At 42.0% G+C, this 25708-nt stretch overlaps 1 protein-coding gene across 1 annotated transcript in view; it reads left to right on the top strand.

Moving 5' to 3' along the window:
• Positions 1-18052, top strand: part of PAX2 (paired box 2) — a 56277-nt gene extending 38225 nt beyond the window's left edge. The window contains exons 6-9 of the mRNA XM_058421555.1: positions 957-1166; positions 4826-4927; positions 10659-10745; positions 12646-18052. Of these exons, the coding sequence (XP_058277538.1) occupies positions 957-1166; positions 4826-4927; positions 10659-10745; positions 12646-12767 (521 nt within the window). The 3' untranslated portion in view covers positions 12768-18052. The remainder of the gene's footprint in view (positions 1-956; positions 1167-4825; positions 4928-10658; positions 10746-12645) is intronic.
• The last annotated feature ends 7656 nt before the right edge of the window (positions 18053-25708 follow it).

Genomic DNA, 25708 nt, shown 5'->3' with positions numbered 1-25708 from the left:
CCAATTCTCAAACATCCTACTCGGCAGCCAAGTTAGGAGCAGTGTCAAAGCTGAATCTATTGTGCCTATGAAAATCTGTGCCTCAGAAATGGAGGCCCAATACAAACAATAATGAAAATTAGACCTTTTATAAGTCCCACACATTTCCTCTCTTCCATTATGTCTCTCTGTCAAGGTATCTATCTAGCAAAGCTGCGCTCTGGGAACAGAGTCAGCCCCGACAGCATTTATGGTTAAATCTCCAAAATGTGCCACTGTGAACAAGATCAATTGATTGATCCATCTGTCTATCCACCTATTAACTGCACAGTCCCATTTGTATTTTAACCTCAAACTCCAGCTATACCATATTTGTCAAGCTTTTATATAATTTGGCTGGAGAAGTTTTGGCCATTACACCCAGCAATCTGTTTAGTAGGTACTTACAGCAAGGCTACTCTCATGAGGAAGGTTACCTCGGGTTTGAGGAGAAAAAGCGCTGCAATTCCTTGGGCCAAAGTGTGTAAGTGTAGCATCTTCATATGCCCTTGGCCAGCAAGAAAAAGCAGCAGGAAAGGGAGCACAAAAGCTTCAGAGCATTCTTCTTCCCAACCCTATGCTTGTTCCTGTCCTCCCTCTCCTGCATGTTCCCTCCCTCACGTCTCCTCTTCTTGCCTCCCATTCCCCTCCTCTGCCACTGCACTCCATTCCCCTCATTTCCTGCTGCCCCGCAGAGGCTTTCCTGCAGTCCAAGCCTAGCCCCCAGGCACATTTATCGCTGTTGTCTCAGCACTGGCTCCTCTGATCTACTCCTAGCCTTTTTATTTTTATTTTTGTTTTAAAATTAATTTCCCTGTAGATTTTAACCACTCCATTTTCATTTACCCATTTTGTTCTTCCTCTCCTCCCTTCCCCACCCTCCTCTTCCTTCCCTTGTTCCCTTTGTCTGTCTGTGTCCATCCCTTACCCTACCACAGAAAACCTCTCCTCTCCCCTCAGTATAAAGCAAGAGCCTCATGGAGCCTCTCTCACCCCTTTCACCCCCACCACGCCGGTCGGCTCTGGGCAGGCTGATCTTCAGCCCTTCCACATGGCCCTTTCAGACGATGCGTCCACGCCTTGCTACAGTGCCTTCCTTCATCATGGTGCCCACTTTGGGCAGTCCAGCAGCCAGCCTCTGATAGCAGGTAACCGGCCTTGGCCACAAACTGAATGGGGAATGCTGTAGGCAAGGGGTTCAGTTTCGTCTGATGGGGAGGCCAGTAAATGCTGCAAGCTCTTTGAATGCAAGTGGGAACCAGAGCAACCATGTTCCAGGTCTACATCTGCAGCACATGTTCTCAGCTCCATGAAGAATCAAAAAAGTTTTCATGCCTGTCCTTCATTTTTAGAACAAAATGGGAAAAGAAGCTGAAACTACCTAGAAGTGACTGGGTGTCCAGTTGGATTAGGTTTGGGACTAAGTATAGGAACACGCATGCAGAAAAATCCTGTGTTGCCTCAAAGCCATAACATCCCTGAGTACTGCAGGCACAAAATACGGTGTGCTAGCCTAAGGTAGATGACAGCAGCGTGAAGACCCCTGCCAGCTCTAGGCCTGCCTGGGTTGTTCAGCATGGGCTGCAGCTACTAAGTCAGGTGGTGAACACAGTCATCGGTATGCTGTGAGCAGTACTTGAGTCACCTGGTTTGGGAGGGTCAATGTGAGCTGGTGCCTTCACACCAGCTGCTGCAGACCAAGCAGTTAAGAAACCCAGCATCATGTCTGAATGTGAAGAGCAGGAAGGATGTGTGAGAGACAATGTTTTACAGCCAGAGAAATACAGAGCTGAGGTAGGTGGCCTTTAAGGGAAGAGCAGAAGTGAATAAGTTGCAGAAGATGGCAGCGTTTATGAGCAGCAGGCAGGAGGGAATGATGATGAGGGCAGTCAAGTTTCAGGTAGTTACTAAGGGAAACGTCTGAGCAAGGTGACAGAAGCAATACTGCTGCAGAATTTCAGGAGTGACTTGGGTGAAATAGCGGGTATCATCTTGGGTGACCACTGACCATTTTTCAAAGGATGTAACCTGGGCTTTTTCAGAATAGACAAGTCTTAATGCAGACCACAGTTCCTAATATTCAAGAAACATATCTTACCTCTGCCTCCTTCATGTTCCAATATTATTTTTCTCTTTTGACAATATCCTTTTGTCTTGTCATGTGAGATTTCCATTTCTAAACCTCCATGTAGGAAAACAGCAAGCAATAGCAGAGAAGACTTGTGTTCATAAGACTGTCTGGGTCCTACCTTACTGCAGCCAGTAAGAGCCTCTGAGTTCTGGGCATTTCCTAAGCCATGAAGTCTCTTGACTCTCCAACAGTACAGATACTTGGGGATGCTGTTATATATGACCATCTTCTAGATGCCTAGAAGGCACTGTGTTTCTTGAGAAGCATATGCCTTAGGACTCTTATAGGGAATTAGACATGGGACAAAGCATTCAAAAGTGTAAACAATGTCACAGTGATTCAGGTGCTGTTCCTCTCTCAGAAGGTTCTTGCAGGAGGAAGAATGACTGCAGTTGGAAGCATGTTAAGAGCTACCTTGCCATAGTTCTGCAGTACAAGAATTTGATAATCCCGTTTGTAATGAGAGGAGGTTATGGAAGGGGCCTGATTGTATGTAACAGCATTTTAAGTGTTTCTCTGTGAGACTCTTACTGATGTTACTGATACAGTACTTGTTTGTTATCTTCTTTTCCAAGACTTGGATTTTGACAGATGATCACTTCCCAACAAATTTTCCATGCTCAGTTTTGAACATCAACCTCTGTGTGCTCATGTCTGAATAAAAACACAGGGGCATATGTGCACACATCAAGTAGCAGAGTGAGCATATATGTGATCCCACCTGAATGAAAGTGTCAAAATGAATTAATTTTGCCTGCAGCTACATAATGCTACCTCTAACTTTGCAGTGACACTCTTTACTCAGTCACCACTTGTTATTTCTCAGGCTAGTCAATAATTGAAACTAAAAGAACAAGAATTTTAAGCATAAAAATTTCTTACCTTAAACCAAAGTGAGAAAAAAGATAACTACATGTACTAGGTGTTATTCATGCCACTTAACATACACCTACAAGTCACTAAAGGAATGATGGTGACAAAAGAATAAAATAGTGTAGAATATTAATCCCTGGTACATTATGTATTTATTTTTATCAGTACTGGGGGGTGGCTGGAAAATGGCTCAGCTGTTGCATAAAAGGACATAAGCTAGGAACATCAGCCACTGATCTCCGGGAACTTCTGCAGGGAGAAAGAATGAACTTGCATTTCTGTTTTCTTGAGTAAATCAACTCAGTAATCTTTACTCAAGAGCTGTGAAAGCAATGACACTGGTTTAGCCTACCTCATCCCAGAGAAACTTCCTCCCTTCAGGTTAATGTTCCATGCTTATTAGTTTTTGCTTTGCCTTGTAACTGTTAATTATTTCTGATTCCCCAGCCAAGGTTCATGCTTGTTCCAGGGCCTGCTTTTATCAGTTATCATTCTGCTGGTAGCAGAGCTAAACCAACACTTCTTCTTTCACTGGCATATCCCAGCATGGTTGCAGTGACTCCAGTAGTGTTAATGGGCTGTACTTAACCTGTCACACCTAAGGGCGAATCAGACTCTTACCTTCCAGTTAGAAAAGACAGTAGAGGCAAAATTTAACAAAAGAACAATAAAAAGCACAAACTTCTTGGTGAGCTACAGTTCACCTAGGGAATGTGAAAGGCTTTCGATGCCTGGAACAGGCTGACATCTCAGTAGACAGTTTTGGAGGTTGAGCTGTAAATGTCTCAGCAGCTGTGGGGGAAAGATTATCTTAATTTATTTAGCTTTTTGTTTTGTTTTGTTTTTCTTTGTTTGTTTTATTTTGGCTTGAAACTCCCAGCAGCTTCTGAGATTATTTTAGTTCATTTAAATGCAATAAGCACTAACAGCAAATGCCCTTCTGGCTGGCCCATTTTCAGGCTAACCAGTCCAAATGAGGAAATGCCTCTGGCATCAACCAAGAAGCCCCCAGCTGCACTTCCTAAGAGAGGAAAAATAAACTACAATCATACACTCAGTCCACACCCCTCTCTACCTCTTAGATGGTGAAAAATCACAATTTGAAGTATCATAAACAAAAACTTGTACCTGTGATAAAAATTAAGTGAGACTCAAACTAATTTGCATGATCCTTTTATTATATATAGTACACCAGAACCTGGAAGGTGTCCAATAGTATTGGTCTCATGCTAAGCCCTGTGCAAATGTACTAAAAGTGTGCCCTTGCACCAAAGAGTTTGCAGCATAAAATGAAGCACAGAGAGGTGAAGTGACTTGCCTAAAACCATCAGCAGGTGAATGGCCAAGGTGGGACGAGAGACAGGCACAGAATACTCTTGGATCACTTCCCAGTGGCTTGCACATTGATCACGCCCTGAAGCAACCTCACCACAGTTTTTGGAACTCCATTCACTGCATATAGACAGGACCTCAGCTACTATGGCCATGAATATGCTGCCATTCTCTGTGCAGATCAGGGCCATTTTGAGTTAGTTAAAATAGATCCAAAATCTACAATGAAACAAATCAAATTCCTTTGAGCCTCATCAAAGCTAAGTTTTAAAATCCATCCTTACAGGGTGAGAACAAAAGTTCTGCAATCTTCACCCAGAATTTTCAGTGGGTGGACAGAATTTGCGTAAGAGAAGGCTGTGCAGTAGTTGCCTGTCAAGTCATGCGACAGTGGGACAAGAGGTGATACCAAATCAATATTGAAAGATCTTATCTGTATTGATCACCTGTTCTGGTTTTCTCCTTTTCCAGGTCGTGATATGGCAAGCACCACCTTGCCTGGCTACCCACCCCATGTTCCCCCAACTGGACAAGGCAGCTACCCAACATCAACTCTTGCAGGAATGGTTCCTGGTAAGTCAGCTGCCAACCCTCAGTGACAGTGCACACATGTTTGAATGGTTACCAGCATTGTGAGAGCTTCCACAGCTGGCTTGGCTATTGCTTTGCTGACATGAAGAGTTAGTCTTTTCATAAAGAAACCATCAGGTGCCCAAAACCAATGTAGCTAACAACCTTTTTTGTAATGTATCTCTCCCTAGTAACTGATTCACTGCTGCTATGGGCAGCTAGGTACCTATAACCTGTGGCAATTAATTGGTAATTAATTAACCCTAGTATTCATTAACTAACATAATTATTTTCCAATGACCCATGCAGATTATTACGTACTGCTCATGGCTCAAGATACTCACCTATCCACTAACTAAGGGTGACAACTCACCTTCCGTCTAAAGCCATGGCATCAAGCTGAAAATTATCAACGGTAATTTAGTACCTGCAGCAGTTGAAGACCTACTGTCCATATAGCCTAAACTTACTAAGAACTCAGAAATTATTAACAGCATTTCACAAGAAACTAACTATTCACTCTTAACAACCAACTACTTAACCACCTCCTGTCTGTAAAATAGTGCCTCCAATCCAAGAAACTATCAACCTATTCCAAACTCGAAAGACAAACTCCTTCTTTGAAACACAATGCTTTGGAAAAATACCTTATCTCCCACTCTTTCGGAAGAAGAGAGGACCATTTACTCTAGGACAGTTGAAGAGTTTATTACCTCAGGCTCTATTATTTCTATTCCTCTGATGACAGTTGTCCCCAGTAGATAAATGAAGAGGCAGGATTTTTTTTTTCTCAGACATGGTAGCTCAGAACTCATCTGCCACTGATTTCTGCTTTTTATGGCCCATGGTTGTGAGTCATGATGATTAAGGGGCAGGTACACAGCCCGTTCTGCAACCTCTGCTTCTGAAGAGATGAATCCAGAACCAAAGCAGGAAAAAGTTGAGGACAGAAAGCTCTTAAATTAGAATCATATGATTTGCCAGGCCTTACAAGTGGAAAGCCTAACTTAACCCTCATCCAGATCTTAGAATAGTCAGCTAAATGAACATTAACTCCAGTGAGGACAGTGAAAATATAACTACTAGGAAATGTTTTCAGGTGAAAGTCTTAACATCTTTCAGTGACAAATTATAGAATGGCCTGAGTTGAAAGGGACCTTAGAGGTCACCAAGTTCCAACCACCCTGTCATGGGTGGACATCTTTACAGGTTGTGCAAAGCCCCATCCAGCCTGACCTTGAACACTTTCAGGAATTGGGTATCCACAACTACTCTGGGCAACCTGTCCCAGTGAAAAATTTTAGGCCATGTCCTATGCTAAATTATTCAGGGAGACGGCTTGGCTCCAGAATCAGACAAGCATTAAGACAACATAAAATCAATAAACACCCCTCACACAACTCCCCCCAGTGACAGTAGGTAAATTCAGTTGACAATATTTAGATCATTTACAGTCAAAACTTACAGGAGGTCACAGCATATGGGAATTATTAATAATATCAATATAACTGGCTCTTTGAGTAGAAACTGTTCAGTGATTGCAATGTAAGTTTAATGTCCTCGTGACAAGGGTGATACTGACTTCCAAACTGGGTCAAAAATTTCAAGACTACTAAAATCAGGGATCAATTCTCCAAGAATAGGGTGCTTCAGCTCCTTAGAAATATTCCCCAAAAGAAAAAGAACAGAATTACACAGAAAAAAAGTTCAGTTATACTTCAAAGTAAAAAGAAAAAATTATTCCGGTCAAATGGATATCTTCACATTAAATCTGATATCAACATTCAATCAGAGGGAGTTTTTCCAGTGGCCTACTTGGGCATCCCACAGTGGTTACTGCATCTTTCAACAGAGCATCAGGACTGGCTGTTTCAGTCATACCCCACTGGTCAGACCCAGCCAGGAAGCCTTTTTCTTCCCATTTTCTAGTGCTACTGAAGCCAACAAGATGGAGATAAAGAGGTTTCCTGGGAAGAAACAGAAGACTTCACTTTAATAGGTCACTCTGCAGATCTCTGCAGCCACTATTTAGCATCAAGGGCCAACAGGGGAAATATGAGGAAGGGTGTAAGAGTAGAGCAAGCATGTATTGGTACTTTCTCAAAAGATCTCCCAGCCTCCACGTTATAGCTGACTTTCTAAACCAGATGTAGTATCTTTCTATTTAATATTAAACCCTTGATAGGTTTTCCCTCTACAAATATAAAAAATGTCTCCTGGACCCATATAAGCCTTTAACACGCATACAAACCTTTTGCAAGAAGTTCTGTAGCTAAAGTACGTATTTTGTGAGAACAATATCCCTTATTTGTTCTGAACCTGCCACCTGCTAGGCTCACTTCATGCCTCATCGTTTTTGTATTAGAGGACTAAACCAATAAGATTTAAATACAGATGCTGAGAAATAGTAAAGATTCCCTCAGCACAGATTGCACAGAATATAGGCCTCCTGAGATCTATCCTCTGTGCTGACTTGCAACCTCTGTAAGGAGTCCAGTTTGAACAATCAAACACAATGGTGCTGATGGTTTGTTATGTGCCCTCAGGCTAAGAAAGTTCAGGGGTCAGTGCTTTAACTACACTGGGAACAAGAAGCTGGCAAGATGACTACTCAGGAAGTACCTTTAAGAAACATACTAACATGCAAACAAACCTGTTGTTCAGATGTGAGAAAGAGGCTCTGTCTTCTCTAAACAAAGGTCCAGAGATAAACATGCAACTGTTCAGAAACCAGAGTTCTAACCCATTCAAAATTCTGATTCCTTGATATTTGTTTTCATCTTGCATTGGCATGAGGAGTCGGAACCTTGCAACAGTTCAATTTGCAAACACCAGGATGAAACATTTCAGTAACATCAACATGTTCTAGATGTCAAGACATATTAAAATAATGAAAGAATTGAAAGGAAATTAAATGAAATGAGAAAGGCAAAATGAAACAAAACAAGAAAGTTGAAACATAAAAATTTGTTTCAATTTGCAATAACTTCAAAACTTTTCTTTCCAAAACTCTATTGAAGCTGACAAGCGCAAGCAAAACATTTCCATTTCAATGAGACAGTATTTTCCAGTGGAAAACTGTTTCTGAGAAGATTGTTTAACAAGTGCTAATCAAAGCCTCTATGTTCTACCCATGACAACCTTTCACTGGACTTCTACTCGCATAGTCTAGAGAAAAGCTTGTCCCCTGTAGCACTACATTCATGCAAAATGGCCAGCAAATACAAATGTCTCTGAGGTTTATGCATCTGATGTGACAAGATACATGTTCCTGCATTTGCCCTTCCTGTAGCTTCAGGTCCCAGGCTGTAAACATGGACATAAGCCAGGGGTCCTAAGCACACACCTGGAAAAGCAAGGGTTAGTCACTCACAAGAAGATGAATCAGGTATTGGGCTGCACTTAACCTACACACCTGACAGAAGATAACAGAATACCTTTGATCCCTGTCTCAGTTCTTCTTTCCTAGAAAGGATGTCAAGCTTCTGCAAACTCTTTCAGTGAAGGAGCATCCACTGAAGGAACTGAAGTTTACACAGAGCAGCGCAGAGCCTGCAGAGGGGCTGGAGGGCTGGGGACGGCAGCGGCAGGGAGTCGTTAAACAGAATCCAATGTTGATGAGGAAATTACACTTGTTTCATTAGTGATCGGGGAAGGCGATAGCTCAGTTCCTCTTGGTCACAGTTGAGCTCAAAAGCTCATTATCCTGCTGCATGCATGCTTTCACTCCTCGTCAATAAACACTCTTTCCAGTGGCTGCCCTCCCTCCTCCCCACGCTCCATAGCAGTGGCTCTTTCTCCTGTGCTTAACCCATGCTTTAGCAACGTTATAAACACTTTAGGGTGTCAACTCAGCAGGGAGTGAAAGAAAAGTCTTGAAATATCAGAACAATTTCTCTCCGCACAGTGAAGTTATGTCATATGAAGCACTTCAAAAGCAGAAATTCTCATGAGGAAGCAAACTCATTCCAGTATATTCCACAAATAAGTCAATTCGGTAGAGAAAAATCTGGACTGTGCACTGCATGGTCATCTTCACAGGTTTCACTCAGCTAGTTATCAGATTTCCCATGCCTGATGTTTCTAGCTATGGAATTATGCTGAGTTATTATCATTAAAACAGTAGTTAGCAAGACCTCTCACACAAAATGATGTTTCATGATGAAACTAAAAGCTACTGTGACTAAAATACCTTTGAATGACATTTGGGATTGATTTGTACTCATTTTTGCACTGACTACTTTGGTTATCACCCTGAGCACCTCTAAAAATCTTGCTGGAATGATTCTTTGAAAGTTTAAAGCAGTACAAATCCCCTAACTTGAGCAGGCTTCATTTCCACCATCTGAGAATTCGTGGTTTTGGCTTTAACGCTCCAGTGAGAGGAGATTTGCAGAGATTATGCCATAATTAATTGACATTCTTTGGTAATTGTATTACAGACATCCATCCTATCTTGCATTACCTTCTTTTCCTGTTCCATGATATCTAGCAGGAACTACCAGGTGCTTTTCAAACACTTCTCTTGTAACAATTCCACCCCTGCGCCTTTGAGCAGACCAGAAGCTAATACCCACACGATTCTTCCACTGCCTTGTAAGCACATAAGGCCTTTCAGATGGCGTTAATTGTCCACAGTCTGTTGTTACTACATTAAATTGAGCTTATGATCATATCATGCCATGATTTTCCATAATAGAATGATAGATGTTTGCGTTTGGGGAGATTTGTTTATTTTGAATGCAGCACCACACCCCTTTCAGTTACCAAATACCCTGCACTGCCTTCTAGGAAACAGGGAGACTCAGCTCCTTCTGCACAAGAAAATGGAATGTTTTAGAAGACTGCACCACTCAGATATTGGTTCAGAGTCTTACTAGATCACAAAGCTTGGAAGTATTTTGGTTTGGGCCCATTTTCCTAATGTGAAAAGGGGAATTGTAGCACAACTTGTCTTTTACATTCAGCACAGCACCTAAAGTGCTAATCATTGCAAAATTATTTTCCAGGGCTAGAATGAACAATATTCTTTATAACTTGCTAACTAAGCATAAAGGAGAGGTTAATAATGGATGAATCACTTTTCTGACTAACACCATTAACCAGAGTAAGAAAGAAAGTGATTCATGTGTTTTCCATTTTGTTTTGTATTTAAGCACAGCCAACTCAGAACATTTCCAAAAATGAATGATACTCTTCTCCACAGATATACCATCACCCTCAGTACCCTAATACAAAAACTTAGCAAGACACATTGCCATCAACAGCACTGCTAGTTCCAAAGAGTTTCTTGTGAGCTTGTCCCATCAACCTTCCATGCCTGCTGTCTCGACACAACTGGAGAACTTTTGATGTTATTCATAAGAAAGCTGATAATTAAGTGCAAAAAAGCTTGCATATGCAGGCCTACTGCAGCCCGAGAATCGGAAGACAGAAGGCAATGAAAAAAAAGGAAAAAAAATGCATCCACTTTAGCAATTTATTTGTATTATTGAATTTGGACTGATTTCTTGACGGTGAAAAAGTCAATCTTGTGACGCTTAATGATATGGGTAAGCAACTTTGCAGTGAACAGGCACTGCAGTAACTTGAAGGGAAGAGTTACCACTGGACAAGGAAGCTACATACACCAGTTTTCCTGCTGGCAAACATATTTAGCATGCACACTGGTCTGATGGAACAGCAGACATAAATCTTTGTCCCTGTGTTTCACACCTTCCTTGGTTTCTTCCAGGGAGCGAGTTCTCAGGGAACCCCTACAGCCACCCTCAGTACACCACCTACAATGAGGCCTGGCGGTTCAGCAACCCTGCATTACTAAGTGAGTACCTCTTTCCCACAGCACACCCCCAGCCTCGCGCTCCTTCTGTTTGTCTCTTTGTTTTCTTTTCTTTGGTTTTTTGTTTGTTTGTTTCTGAAGAGGCTTTTCAAGTATTTGGGTAGGTGAGAGGCCTTTTTCCTCACTCTCCAGTCCAGTTTGAAATGGGTATATACTTCATGCATGTTTTATATCAGTTCTGAAGCCGATTCCTCAATCATGAGACAGTTCAGAACTCCAGTTCAGCTCTGGCTTCTCCATGGGCTGCATCCACAATTTATTCCAAATTATATCAAAAGTTAAATTTAGGTTCTGCTACTCTTAGGCCACAACAAGCATACTTTAAAGGCCTGGTTAAAAATTCAGATAAGATTTCACTCCTCTCCCAGGCTAAATCCAGTGTCAATTCCTGGGAAATCTTTAAATCCCATAGAATTTCTTCCAACTGGACCAGTTGGACTAATGTCTAGAGTGGGAGACAGGCTGCATCACAAGATTTATAGTGGCCAGTAGAGTTATCTTGCAGGGATATATATCCATCTCCAGTCACTGATATGCTCAGAAATAGTCAGGGTTTTTTCAGAGGGGAAAAGAACTCCTATGAGACTTTAGCTTCTAATACAACATTTCTTTGCAGGGGAATAGGAAGAGATTTATTATATATAAAATAAATCATTTGTGACTACTACCTATGTATTTACTGAGGTTTAACAACTGGATAATACATGCACATTTTATTCCAGTGCTGTTAAACTTCAGTAAATGTGATCTTAATAATCAATCATTATTTAACACACATTCGATAACCATCTAAAGAGCATTCATGCCAAAAGTGACCCAAATTCCAAGTAGTAAAACACTGTAATTTTGTTTCTTCTCCCCTCCTGGTTTTAAAGTGACCCATTACACTTTGTCAGGTACACTCAGAAAATCTGGCTCTGACACTTTCTTTGTGACTGCGGATCAGGTGTGGCATATTTGTGCTGCAATGTTTGTCCTGGTTTAGCCCCAGGCATTAGCGAAGCCCCATGCAGCCACTCCCTCATTCCCCCATCAGGAGGATCTGAGAGAGAATGGATAAAAACTAGAAAAGTCCTGGGCTGAGATAAAGACAGTTTAATAGGGAGAGCAAAAGCCACACACACAAGCAAAGCAAAACAAGGAATTAATTCACTGCTTCCCATGGGCAGGCAGGTGTTGGGCCATCTCCAGGAGAGCAGAGCCCCATTATGCATAATAGTTACTTGGGAAGACAAACAGCGTCACTCCAACCATCGCCCCTCCCGCCTTCACACACTGACCATGGTGTTATCTGGTCTGGAATACCCCTTCGGCCAGTTCAGATCATCTGTCCTGGCTGTGCCTCCTCCCACACTCCTCACTGGCTGGCAGTATGAGAAGCGAAAAAGCACTGGCTCTGTGCAAGCCCTGCTCAGCAGTAACAAGAACAACTCTGTATTATCAGCCCTGTGCTCAGCACCAATCCAAAACACAGCCGCTTACCAGCCACTGTGAAGAAAAGTAATTCTACCCCAGCCAAAACCAGCACAAATGCTCACTTACTGATTGTCAGAGGATGCAAAAGCATCTCCTCCCTGCAGAGGGGCATCCTGTCCAGAGGCCACAGTAGCATCTATCAACTAAAGTGTGGCCCTCAGTTAGCTTCCACTGACTGCCTTTCTCTAGCCCCATTAGGACCTCAGTCTCCAAGTTCCTCTTTTGGTTCTTTTGCTTTTCTTTCTTTCTACCTTTTTTTTTTTTTTCCAGTTGTCCTTTATTTCTTTTCTTAGTTTGATTGTTTCTGTTTTTTTGTTTTGGTTTGATTTTTTTTGTTTACTGTTTGTCCTTTCAACCAGTCCATTCTTCTCCTGTGTTAACTTTCAGGTTCCCCTTATTATTATAGTGCCACATCCCGGGGCTCCGCACCTCCCACTGCTGCCGCTGCCTATGACCGCCACTAGTTACCATGGAAACCACATGAAACTGCAGGGCGACAGCTTAGGCCTCCACATTGTACCTGTCTGACCACCTCCCTCCATCCCTGGGAAGGGTGAAGAGACCTTCTCTGTTCCTCCCCACATTCCAGTTCCTTCCTCTTCGCCACGAAGGCGCCGGACCAAGCGCTCACCACACGAGACTGAGACCCTCTCGTTCCCCCTGCCCTCCGCCCCGACCGCTCCCCCCATGCCAGGAACAGCCTGCGGCCAAGGGGCTTCCCCTGCAGGAGCCCTTCAACACCCCTGGGTAAAGCTCAGCCATGCAAAGTCCTCTCGGCTTCCAGGACTCCGGGGGACTGGGAAGCAATGCAGCTGGCAACCATTGCCTTACAGGACCCCTTTCTGGGAGTGGTAAGGGCCAGGGAAACAGGGGAGAATGCCGCTTGTGAACCACTGTTCCCCAAAGATATACTCTTCTGTGGTGGACTCTTGAGTGTGTGTAACCTGTGATGCTCACCCTGTTTCCCAGGACAGAGGGAACAGTCTGGCTAGAGCAGAGATGGCAGCACAGTGACCTGGCCCATCTGGCAATGAAGAAAGGACCAAGTAAAGATCCGTGCCCCATGAGGGGTTCTCTGTGCACCTCATCCCCACTTTCCAGCATGGATTCCCCCAGAGTTGGTTGCACCTCACGGGTGGTGACTTTGCAGGCCAGAGTTGGGAGGAACCTCACATATACACCCTCAATTTCTGTGACACACAATCAGCTCAGACAGGAGGATGGAGCAACATTTACAAACAAACCGACGAAATGAAGAAATATATAAATAGATATATAAATATAACTGTGTTTTTATGCTTTGTCATGAAGGTCTGTAAAAAGGAACAAAAAAAAAAATCCCCAATTTTCTAAAAAACCCAAGCAAACAAAACCAACAAAAAAACCAAAATAATAATTAAAAAAACCCTACAAAAATAAAACTCCAAGTCCCATCTCTCCCCACCGCCTGAATGGCAGACGAGTTCCTCTGATGTTTGATGCTCCTCTTTCACTCTAGGGTTTTGTTTCCTTTCTGTTTTGCACTACAATGGGATGATGGTATTGGAGAGGATTGGATGCCAGCTCCACCCGGTCGCCTCCTCCTCCCCCTCCTTTCCCAAATCCTGTCTCTGGGGAGCAGTGTGGACAAGTCACATCTGACAAAGTTACCAATACATCAGCCGACAAAAAAAAAAAAGCACTCTGAGGCAACAAACGTTTTCCATGTCACTGGCTGGCAAACAAAGAAAACAAGCCCAGCTGCGCTCTCACTGCGCTGTGTGGTGGAAAGTGTGGGGCTTCATGTGGGCCCATCTGATTGCCCTCTGGACAGCTGAGACTGAGATGGACAAATTCAGGATTGGCTGGGATAATTGCTTGGTCCCCTAGTCCTTAGCCTTCAGTCCTTTTACCTTAAACTCTGTACCTGTGACGACTTCAGTTCACCCACATCCCGACTTTTGCAATTTTAGATATGCCCAACACCCATTCTCCAGATCTCCACTGCTGGTGACAACCACCTCATTATCTGTGCCCAATACCTAATTTCCCAACCATTATAGCCCTACTATATGGGCCCCTCTTTGATTCCCCACCCATCTGCTCATACTAATTTATAGGCCCCCATTCAAATCCATATGCTTGCATCCTACCAGCCAGACCCAATATACAGCCCCATCTTTTCATCTTCAATCCTGTATTGTGCACCCTAATATTTACCCCTTATCCCAAATGATCACCTGATGATTCTCTAGGGATTCTCTGCTCATTTTGGTTCCCAAGTGATGGACAAACACTGTTCTGCAAAAGACTAACTGTCAATAGAAATGCTTATTACTCCTGTATTGTCAGCAAACTCATAAACTGTTCCTTGCACTGACACTTCCTCAAAATTACTCAAAGAAAACACGAAGGCAGCTACAGCCTGTCCCCAGGGCACAGAGTCTGCCAAAGTAGATCCTTGTTGGTTTAGAGAGGTTTCGGATAAAACTCGTGGGCTATTGCCCATGGACAAAGACAGGATTGAGACTAAAACCCCCGAAGGGCATAGAAGTGAACAGTGGAGCAATCTATACAGTCAACATCATGTATAAAACCCAAAGTTCCAGACCTCTGAGGAGATGTGGTAGTGGACTTGGTATTCTGTCTCCAAGTTTAACTTGTATGTATAAAATCCACCATCAGTAAACAGCTGTGTTGATCCCAAAGGCCCCTTTCACCTAACTTTTTCAGCCTTTGCATGGCTTTAGCTGATTATAGGTCTGTGTCTTCTTTAATGGGGTGCCCAAATAATAAGGGTATTTGGGGGGACATTTACATAGAAGATAAAGAGCTAAAATCTGTTCCTGTACAGAATAAAATCAAAGAGGTGACTCCTGATCTATTAAAAGTGTCATTCTGCACATCTTACCTCTGAGTAACCTGCTGCAAATAGCAGAGTTGTTACACTGTCACCAAGACCAGAAATTGGCCTGTTGTCTGATCTTACTCTATGAGATAAGAAAATTCTGTTCCATTTCTAAAAATATGCTTTCACCACTCTGTATCCCTTCACAGACACCAGATAGATGGTGAACCCTGTTAGAATGGTCTCTCTTTTAGTCTCTCAGTACAACCTCTGCTCTACTTGTGCACCACCCGGATTCACTCAGCAGGCAGTCAGTGCAGAGGCAAGAAACCCCAGGACCAGCAAAGAGAAGCTCCTGAGGAAGCTAGAGAAAAGGAGACTGTCACACCTCACACTTGGCCACCTGCAGCCCAGGGCCCAGGTCGAGAGAAGCCAGCAGCTCAGAAATGCTTATTTCAAAATAATGGTGTTTCACTAAACTTGAGGATGTGAGCTAGAGTCTGAATGTAGGATTTAGTTGTCTAACTCATGGCTGGCTTGATTTGACCTTTGGAGGGCCAAATCGATTGTTGGTTTAACTCCACTGGTAAAAGAGGATTTCCACCAGGCATTGGATTGGTCTGGAAAGTTTGTAAGTTCAGCATGTAGTTTGACCAGGAAAATTCAAAGGAAAGCAGAATTACACAAAGGACTGGGCAGTCTAATCCTCTTCCGCCACCATCTGTAGACCCTCATGCGAATGTACTGAATTACATTTGCCAAAGAGTTTCTTGTGTTGGTTGTTTTGATTTACAGTCGGTGGATGCATTGTAAAGCAGTATTATAGCCCAAGTCTAGTAGCTGACATGGGGATTTATGTGGTGATATTATGCAGAAGAAAACCATCAATATTCATCTAGATTCCATTAGACTGGACTATGCAGGAAACACAAAAATTCTACCAATTATTTAATATTATGTTATTTGCAAAAAACAATTGCTGCTTTGTAGGAAGATAATGTGTGTAATGTGAAGGCAATTCCTCTTGTATATAAGTTCATCTCCATCTTCATCACGGTAGTTATTAAAACAGCCTCGTCTCATCCTGTAGATAAGGAACACGCTGTGTGTACTGTGCAAGTCTCGTTGTGCTCACTGAAAACAAAACAATGTGTTCAATAAAGCACAGCACAAATCCAGAACCTGAGGGAACAGCCAAACCTTGTAAGGACCCTTTCCCCAATGGACCAACAGCTGCTTTGTCATAGGTGGGGGGTTTTTATTTATTTTTCTGTCAAAAAAAAGTTACAGGAAAAAATGAAAAAGGATTGGAGGAAGAAATCATTATGCAAAAACCAGTGAAGTCTATAACACAAACCTCTCCTCCATTCTGCTGTCTCTTGCCTTTCTCACACTCTCTTTCCATTCAATTTCTATCCCTTTCTTTTATTATTTCCCATTCCCAATGCACTTTTCTATCCAGGGAGGGAAGAGCATTACTGGTATGAGAGCAGGTATCTGGGGCACCAAACCCTAGTTCTTCTTGCACCTCTAGAAAACCTTTGTCAAGTCCAATGTCCCCACACACCTCAATTCCAACACTCTGTAAAATGGGAATAACAACGGTTTCTAGTTCACAGGGGGATTGCACAGCTGAATTAATTAGCACCAGCTCAGTGCTTTGAGATTCTGGATAGAAAATTCTATCAAAATGTTAAGCATTATTGTGAATAATAATTAATGTTTCCATGACATTTCTCCCTTTTCCTTTTTGTCACAAATTATTCTTTGTTTCTTTTTTCTTCTTCAGCTCTCCCTTCACTACTTTCTTCTCAGGTCATTCTTAGTTCTGTTGCTATGTTTGCTTTATCTAATGGACCAAGCAGAAATGTTGTGCGACTGGGTCTCCTTTGTCTCTACTCGATCATGGGGGAAGAATCTCACAAAATCTCAAATGTTGTGCTTGGCTGGAAACAACAGGGACCATGGCATTCAAAACTGGGCAGTACCTTTGAGTCCTGCTCTCGGAAGCTCTCGCATCCTTTTGGCCCGATGGGAGGTGGCGAGGATTGCATGAGGTGGATGCAGTAAAGCTGACACTTGTGGCCTGTAAATCTGTTGGGGAGAGTTGGTGGCAATGAGCCCTGCTGTGGAAACAGGGAGAAGTTTGCATGCTTTCTGATCCATCAGTAGTGGTGAATCAAGCTCAGAGTAAGACTTTGGAACTAATCACAACATAAATGTGAGGATGTTAAACAAGAAAAGGAAAACAAAGAGCCCTGCACCTCTTTCTTCTCTTGAGTATAAAATTATATATGCTTATTAAAATTTTCCTAAAGGAATTTCTGTTTTGCTGAACTGTTGGGAAAACTCCATCCTTTTGTCCCTATGGAAAAGCACCCCTCTGGAAAAAGAAATAAGGATCATAGCTGAGCTGCCCCCTTTGGCACTGACTTCTGAGTCAGAGAGCTTCTGAGGGATCCACAAATACCACAGTGTGCTCCTTGGCTGAGCCCAGGACGGTGGCAGACTTGCAGAGCAGGAAGGAGGGACCAAACTGAGAATTACAGAACTGATAACAAATATAACTGTAGAGCAGCTCTGCTGATGATCTCCAGGCTAAGCTGGACATGAGACCAGGGAGGGAGGGGGCCAGTGCCAGGTGCAGGCTCACATCCATTCTAGGCTTCTGCAGCCCCTCTTGGCTTTTCCTCATCACTTCAGTTCTGTTTGACTATTTTCTTTTCTCTTTTTGTGCATATGAGAAATAAAAGCAATTTTTTTTTTTTTCTATGTCATTTTTGTGGCTTCCGGCTTGTTTCTCTTTCCCTCACCTGCTCTCTCTCTTCCCTCACTCTCCCAACACTTCACTCTCCAACTGATTTCCCTTGAGGTCTCTGGGATGTTACATTTGTTGCATCTGGCACCCTTTGGACACTGTGTAAACAACATTATGATTGTTGACAACCACCATGCTGCGTTACGGACAGCACTGCACACGCTTACAACACCCTACAGGTACAATCCAGCTTCTGAGCCCCCACCAGGCACCACACACTCCTATGCACTGCCAGCAGGACTCCCTCTTCTACTGATCTCACTCAATTGATTCCCAATGATCCATAACACATCAGGTACCCCCAGGTAGCTCAGAAAATCAAAATGCTGTTGGGTAGCCACAACATCAGAAACATGTGGGGTGAAGCCCAGAGTCTCCTTCCCCTTGAAGCTTGTTCCCTCCTAGCCCCAGCTGGGAGACTCTGTCTAGGTCAGCTAGGGAGGAAAACCCAAAGTAAAGTCATAAATATCCCACTCGCCAAGCTACTAATCACCCAGCTAACAAACAGCTGGGCATTATATTCAGGTATGCTATAAACACACCAAATACTGAGGTATTCAATTTCTCCTCGGTTATGCATTAGTTCTCCAGGAAGTCCTACGCAGTTTACGGTCATAGAGGCAGACAAAAAATGTAGTAAGAAGTCAGGGATAGACCAAATCAATTTTGCTCCACCAATTTTTAGTCATTACAAGTATTTTCATAACACCTCATGAAAGGAGTGGGCCCCATTTTCTGCCAGTGCATGTGTACCTTAAAGAAAGCCTGGGCATAAGTGCTGTCATGAAATCAAATACTTTTGCTCATCAGAGAGTTAAAGCATTTACTCTTGTTTGTTTTCTATTTTTCACTTGGAGTATTAATATCATAGGCTAAAATCCCCCAGCAGGGCCTTTTCCACAAGTGAAAGTCAAGTTGTTGAAATCCAAACAGACTATAAAAGCAATTCAGTTCTCACAACTCTGCAGCAAAACTGCCTGGCAACTCTGCTGAAGTTGGACGACTCAAGTTCCCAGGGTTTGCTACCTGCAAGACAGACAGGCCTGGCATGTGATGGAGGGATAGACTTGCACTCAAAATTGGAATAAAACTGGATTCCCCAACCCTAACACTTTTTATGCAACCAAATTCTCTTTCTCTACCAAAGTTTAGGTGATAAGAATCAAACAGCAAATTGATAGATGAATCCTAGATGTTAAGTTGACTGGAATCAAAGGAAATTATTAATGTACATTCACTGTCAGAGGTGAAAGACAAGCTAGGAATCACCAGATAGATGTGTCAGACAAATGCAAAATGGATTTTCAAAATTCATCCTGGTAAAATAATCTTAAAAGAATGATTTAGTAGCTAGCATGATTATCTCATTTGAATCACAAAATACAGCCCAGAGATCTTCACCCTGACATTCCTGTGTAAGCCTTCATGACTGGCAGTAGAACTCCAGCAAAATTTCTGCAGCTTTCAAGAACTTATATATCTTGCAAAAATAAATGCTTGCATGAAAGAGATATTTCCACCATTCAAACCAGTATTATGTTCTTTTAATAATCCTGCATAATCAATGGGAGTTCTTAGTGTGACAATGTTATGTGATAAAACTAAAAAGAGCCCCACAATCTGTTTCCTAATGAGGAAAATTATATTGTGAAGGTTTATACAACGCTAACTAAAGAAATTCTCTTTAATATTACTCTGACAAGAAAAATAAAGAAAAGTTAGAACGCGCTGAGATGATGACAACCTTCTTTAAATACACTCCTTAATGAGTGTAGGCAAGAAAAGATAATACATATCTCTAGGTGTTCATTTAGGTAGCAGATTAGTTTACTAGACACACAATCAGTACTGAAAAACTGTAAGGACCTGGGGAGTGGCAAAAAAATGGAAGAACAGCAAACATGATAACAATGTTTTAAAGGGAAAAAAAAATCCTGAAAACTATAATCTAATAAATCTATACAATGATGTCTGTGTTCAAAGAAAAATGCTCTAAAATATTAATGGAAGGATCCACTCACTAAAGAAGTAGCAGTTAATGAAGATATGCCTAGTAAAAAGTCTGTATATAAATTTTTCTCTGCTTTAGAAAAAAGCTGTGACTATCTTCAGGACAGTTAACTTACATGATTCAGGCACTGTCTGCAGTGAAGTAAAGAATGTTTGTATTGTCAGCACCTCATACTTAATAATCGTGATCCAAGTATAAGCAAAAATCCCAAGATCCATTAGAAGTAATGTAATTTGTATATAACACCATTTTGTATATATGTATATTTATATACATGTATATAAAATAAATACAAAATAACTTTTTATTTGACTTCTAGTTTCAGTGTACTCAAGACATCTACAGCTACGTTATTAATGGTGCCTCCTCCTCTCTAAGAGTCAGAAATTTACTTCTAGCGAAAAGGAAGCATCTCACTGCATCACAGGGACCTTTGTAGCTTAGTGTTTTTGGAAGCAGCCCAAATGTCACAAGAAATGGCCCAGTAACTCCTGGCAAGGCTGACAGGGCTGGTCTGATACCAAAGCTTATCAAAGGCTTGGGTTTTTTTCCTGTTTTCTCCTGCGTGACATTTTGGTGGAAGATGCCATCCAAAGACAATTTGATAATTTCAGGTCCAAAATTCTACCTGGAAATTCATTCTGTAGCAGCAGCTTAGAAAGGACTCTTTTCCACTGGTTCTTATCCATGTAGCAGGAGAATCCCTCTTGTCAACCTTGGCTGCTTCTTGCAGGCCCTCTCCTGCCATGCCCTTCCTCCAAGAATCCCTTTCCATGCCTTGCCCGTTCTGCCCCAGGCATACTGACCCCTGTACTGCCCACGATGAGGAAAACATGGGTTCTGTGTAAACCCCCTACCTCCTTCTCTGGCTCCTACCCCTCCCAGGTATAACCCCCCACATGTTTCTTATACACACTGGGGAGAGCATGCAGCACCCCACATTCCATGCTCAGGTACTACTGGCTTCTCCACACTACTCCCTTTCTCCCACACATTCAAAGGACCCTCTCAATCCTTACTGTTTTCGTTCTCCTCCAGAGACCCCTTTAGTAAGGAACAGCATGTTTCAGGAAGGAGGAAACATTCATCTCTACTACAGACATCCTAACTTTCTGCTGCCAGAGCTTGTAAGCAAATGCTGACCCACTGAAACCACAACCATCTGTGGCTTGTGACCATTGGGAGAAAAGCTGTAAGGGACTGTTTTGGGGAGGTTTGTTTAGTGTTGGATTTTTTTTTCAAACTGAAAGAAGATAGATTTAGATTAGATTTCAGGAAGTAATTCTTGACTGTGAGGGTGGTGATACATTAGAACAGCTTGCCCAGAGAAGTTGTGGATGCCCCATCCCTGGAAGTGTTCAAAGGCAGGTTGGATGGGGCTCTCAGCAACCTGGTCTAGAGGGTGGCATCCTTGCCCATTGCAGGGGAGTTGGACTGAAAAAATGTTTAAGGTTCCTTCCAAACCAAAACATTCTATGATTCTATAATGACTTTTAACCTGAGGCTTATTTCAAACACATCCTTTCATTTTGTTGAACACCCACAAAAGGAAGACAAAACCTACTCAGAAAACTCAAATGGACTGAACAGGACGAAACTCCACAAAGGTAGAGAACCTCTCTGCATAGGAGAAATAAGCTTTTTTTTTTCCGTATCAGCATCCATGGGAATCCTGTTTTAACCACAGAGCTGAGTTTAGAACCTCCTTAATACACCAACAATGGGTAGTTACACTACCTAGATAATCAGACAGCTTCCACATACATACTTCACAGACTCATATGAAAGTCAAGTCATTACCAAGCAAACCAATCCAAAGCCCCCTATTCTCATACTGTTTTCTCTAACATCAGACCAGTAGTTTTTAGTCTATGCTTTTAAAATCACTAGTTTATTTTTAAGGAAAATGTTTTTAATGTAATTGGGAAAGGTGAGCTTATGAACACAGATGCACTGTACAGATTCTGCTGCTTGTTTTCTGTTCTTACTGTTTGCTAATTAAAAAAGATTGAAAATAATTTCTCTAGATATGCTTCAAATCTCAGAACCTGACATAAAATCCAGGAACCCAAATTTTAACCAGCAACATCTAGCTAACAGTTAGCTGTCTAACCCATCAAGAAAGTTTATATATCCTATCCCCTGTCAAAACTGAGTAGAAATAGCTTGCTAATGCTACCAGCTGAGCCAACCTTTCATCTCAGGCAGATACAGTCCACACTCAGAAAGTTCCAGACAGACTCCGCACAAAATTATTTTCCTTAAAGTGTCATGAATTTGACTTGAGAAGTTCATGAATGAACTTGAGAAGTCCTAGAGAGTAAAAAAGACCCGTAAAAGGACTGAGCCAAACCTACAAAGCTGGGTTACCCAAAACTTAGTAAGTGCCAGAATACAGGAAGACTGGACAGAACTCTGAAGACAATGTGCCAGAGGGAGCAGGAGAGAAACTAAATCAACTTGTCATACTTTTTGCTCTCTAACTTGGTAGAGTCCATTAGTAACAGGGTAAGATTAGCACAAGAGGTTTGCACCATCATGAACAGAAACTCCTTGTGCACTCCCCACCATCTACCTTTGTCCAGCAACCCATTAACATCAAGCAGGTTAAATTTGCTAATAAACCAGGATGTGAGCATGTTATAGTTACTTAGTATTCAGTTTGCTCTTTTATAAATGATTTGGTAGAGAATCAGGCCCTCTTCTCCCTCTCTAGTTGACTCTCATCTGATTCTAATTCAATTTCTCTGCCTATTGTTTATTTCACCGCTCCCCTGTGAAGTGTCAAATGCTGATGTTCCGTCAGCCTAGAACTGTCGTTTTTATTTGTCATTCAGTCCTTGTTAAAAAATAAAACAGGACTGCGCCTGCCTTGGAGCGCTCTGCCTGGGAATTCCCTGTGGTAAAATTAGTCCATTTAGATGGAAAGTTTTGTGTCACTCCCCTGTCTAAATTGGCAGATCTGGCTCTTTTGCAAAAACCAATAAACTGTGAACCTTGATGCATCTGTCAATCAAACTCATCTTTCGTGAGCAAAGCCAGATGACAACAAAAGCTGGGCAGGCTCCTCCGATTGGTTCTTCTCATTTAGGCATATCAGGAGGCACCTGTCACTCCTCTGGCTCAGCATCATGCTCAGAGGGACTTGATTCCTGGAGAGATGAAGCCTTATTGGGGGCTGGGTTGGGAAAGGAGAAAGGGGGAGTTCACCCTTCTCACTTTCAGTACAATCTGCAGCTTGGCTCCTTCCTCATAGCATTAGTGGGAGGCAAGGAACTGGCATCACCTTTTGTTCTGGAAATGCTTTTTTCAAGTCTTAAGCAAGCTCCCTGACTTCTTAAATTGCAGGTTTTCTGATGGCTAAAAGGATGTAGAAGGAGCAGTAAATGTGACATGCTATATCCCTGGGGCTCTGGGAACTAACCCACAATACCACAGAGGAGAGACGGAACATATTCCAAACCCCTTTCCAAAGCTGCCGTGCCACCATGCCTACCTGGACACCCACTGAGGAGAAGCAGAGGAAGTATTTCTACCTGTCTGCTAGGAAAGAAGGGGATTGCAAACTGTTTGCAGGTCAAAAGAAGTATTTAATATAAAGGTATAAAAGAGGGAATAAAATGGCAGCAAAGATCAATAGCTCACACCACGGGACTTGAGAGGAGCTGGCACATAGGAGCTGATGATATTCTGGGGACAATCTCCAGAGAGAGCAGAACTTTATAGGACATCTCAACTTGTCCAGTTTTTACCAGAAAATTCTCAACCCTGCTGTCTGCCCAAAAAATGGGCACCCATTTTTTATTATTTTTTCTTTTGCTTTCCAAAATTTTAAATTACTTTTAAGTGTTCTCATTTGCATACTTTTTTTAGGTTGCCATTGAACCAATCAAGAAACTTTTTTCTTCCCCAGAGCTGTTGCTTGATGGTGGATTTTTGTCGCCTCTTAGGCACCTCATCACTAACCTCATCTCAGGTATCTATATTTTCTCATTCTTCTTTGTTTTGCTCACAACAGCCCTGCCTTCGTATGTCACTTACACTGTTTGCAGGTATCATTGTAATTATCTTGGCAGTGCAGTAGCCAAACAGTTCTCTCAAAATCATCAATCATCACTGTTTCAGACAGTTACCTTAAGAGTCTCATCAAAGTTTTGTGCTTTTGCTCCAAGAAGGATATGTGATTAAAGACTGAAAACTCAGCCTCCCTAAAACAGTTGTGGGTTCTTTTGGTTCTACCATCCAGTGTCAATTACAGGCTCAAAAACAAAAGACAAAAAGCTTAAAATCAAACTGCAAGGAAGCTCTTTACGACATTAAAGCTCATGCCATTATTCTTACTTATTGTTTGAGACTTGCCAAACTGGACATACAAAGTACAGACTTTCATGCGAGATAAATCTGGTAAAATATTGACCAGAGGATGCTAGTTAGCTTTCATATACACATCTACTGGGCTACACATATAAGGTCAAAATACAACCTGAACATCAATGAGGTCCTGAACAGACCGCTAGAAGACTGCTTTTAGCAGGCAGGTTACAGGGTACTGAGTGAGCACACAAAGTAGCATAGCCAAAGGCTGCAGTCTTGGAAAGGCACATTACAAACTGTAACTATGAAACATATTAATATCACTTACAGATACTGAGACCATGGCTCTGTGCATTATGTACTGTACACACTAAGACATCATTGCTGTCCTCACCAGCTTGCTCATAGTTAGACAACACTGAAAGGGAATGTGACTCATTCAGTGCTGCTCACCTGATCATTGACAGCAAAAGAACCACATAAACATAAATCTCACCAGCTCTGCCAGCACACTGGATCCTCCTGCCCTTTATGCAGGTATGGGTAAAAGCAAAGGGAGCCATCGTCAATTAGCCTAGCTATTTATCTTTTTTTAAACAGACTGTTGAGAAAGTAAATGAAAGAAAAGATAATGAATCTTTAATACAGGCTACCTATCTGCTGCATCATTTTCTGATAGGGGAATACATACATGTAACACATAGAATGTCTAAGCAAACGAATTGGAAAACACTGACAAAATAAAAGGGAGACTCTATAATGCTGCATTGTGGAAATAAAGTGCTAACAGATGTTACAGAAGCACACCAATAGGCCAAAGAATGGCCATAAAGTTGTCAATTAATTTCATATTTTTGGGACACACTCAGCCAAGATTCCCCAAAGCAGCTCTGTAAAATGTAACTCATACTCGAGGATCTAACAAAACACCACAGATTTCCCAGAATCACCAATAACCTGGCACTTTCCCTGGTCATGAGCATCTTTTCTTGTTGCGGATGCACACAGGAATGGAATTCCTTCCATGATTTAGTCCCATCCCAGGACTCTGCTCTGAAGGTTCACTGCCCAACAGCTGTAAGAAACTGGGCAGTATTCTGAACTGCACAATCTTTTGTTATTTGATTTCACCTTTGTCAAAATATTCCAGAGGCTCAGCTGTGACCAGCTCTTCTAAAGGGTCCAAATGTGAGATAGGTATGTAAATACGTACAGCTCGGTATTTTTACTACAAGACTTTGAAAAGTGTTCAGACACTCAGGTGCACATTATTTGCTGAGTTTTAGCTTTAAAAAAAATTTTGTTAAAGATCCCTGAAAAAATCTATCCATTATTTTCATCTCTATCTACTCATACCTTAGCTTTAATTAATAAATTTATTTTTAACTTGCTCTTCTCTGAAAATTCTGGCATTTGGGTTGATTAGGAAAATCTCACTCTGTTCTTCTACCAACTCAACTGCATATTCACCATTCAACTTCCTTTTAGGTTTTAGTATA

This window comes from Hirundo rustica, chromosome 8 (assembly GCF_015227805.2).
Source record: "Hirundo rustica isolate bHirRus1 chromosome 8, bHirRus1.pri.v3, whole genome shotgun sequence".
Classification (NCBI taxonomy): Eukaryota; Metazoa; Chordata; class Aves; order Passeriformes; family Hirundinidae; genus Hirundo; species Hirundo rustica.
This window is presented reverse-complemented; position numbering and strand designations above follow the sequence as displayed.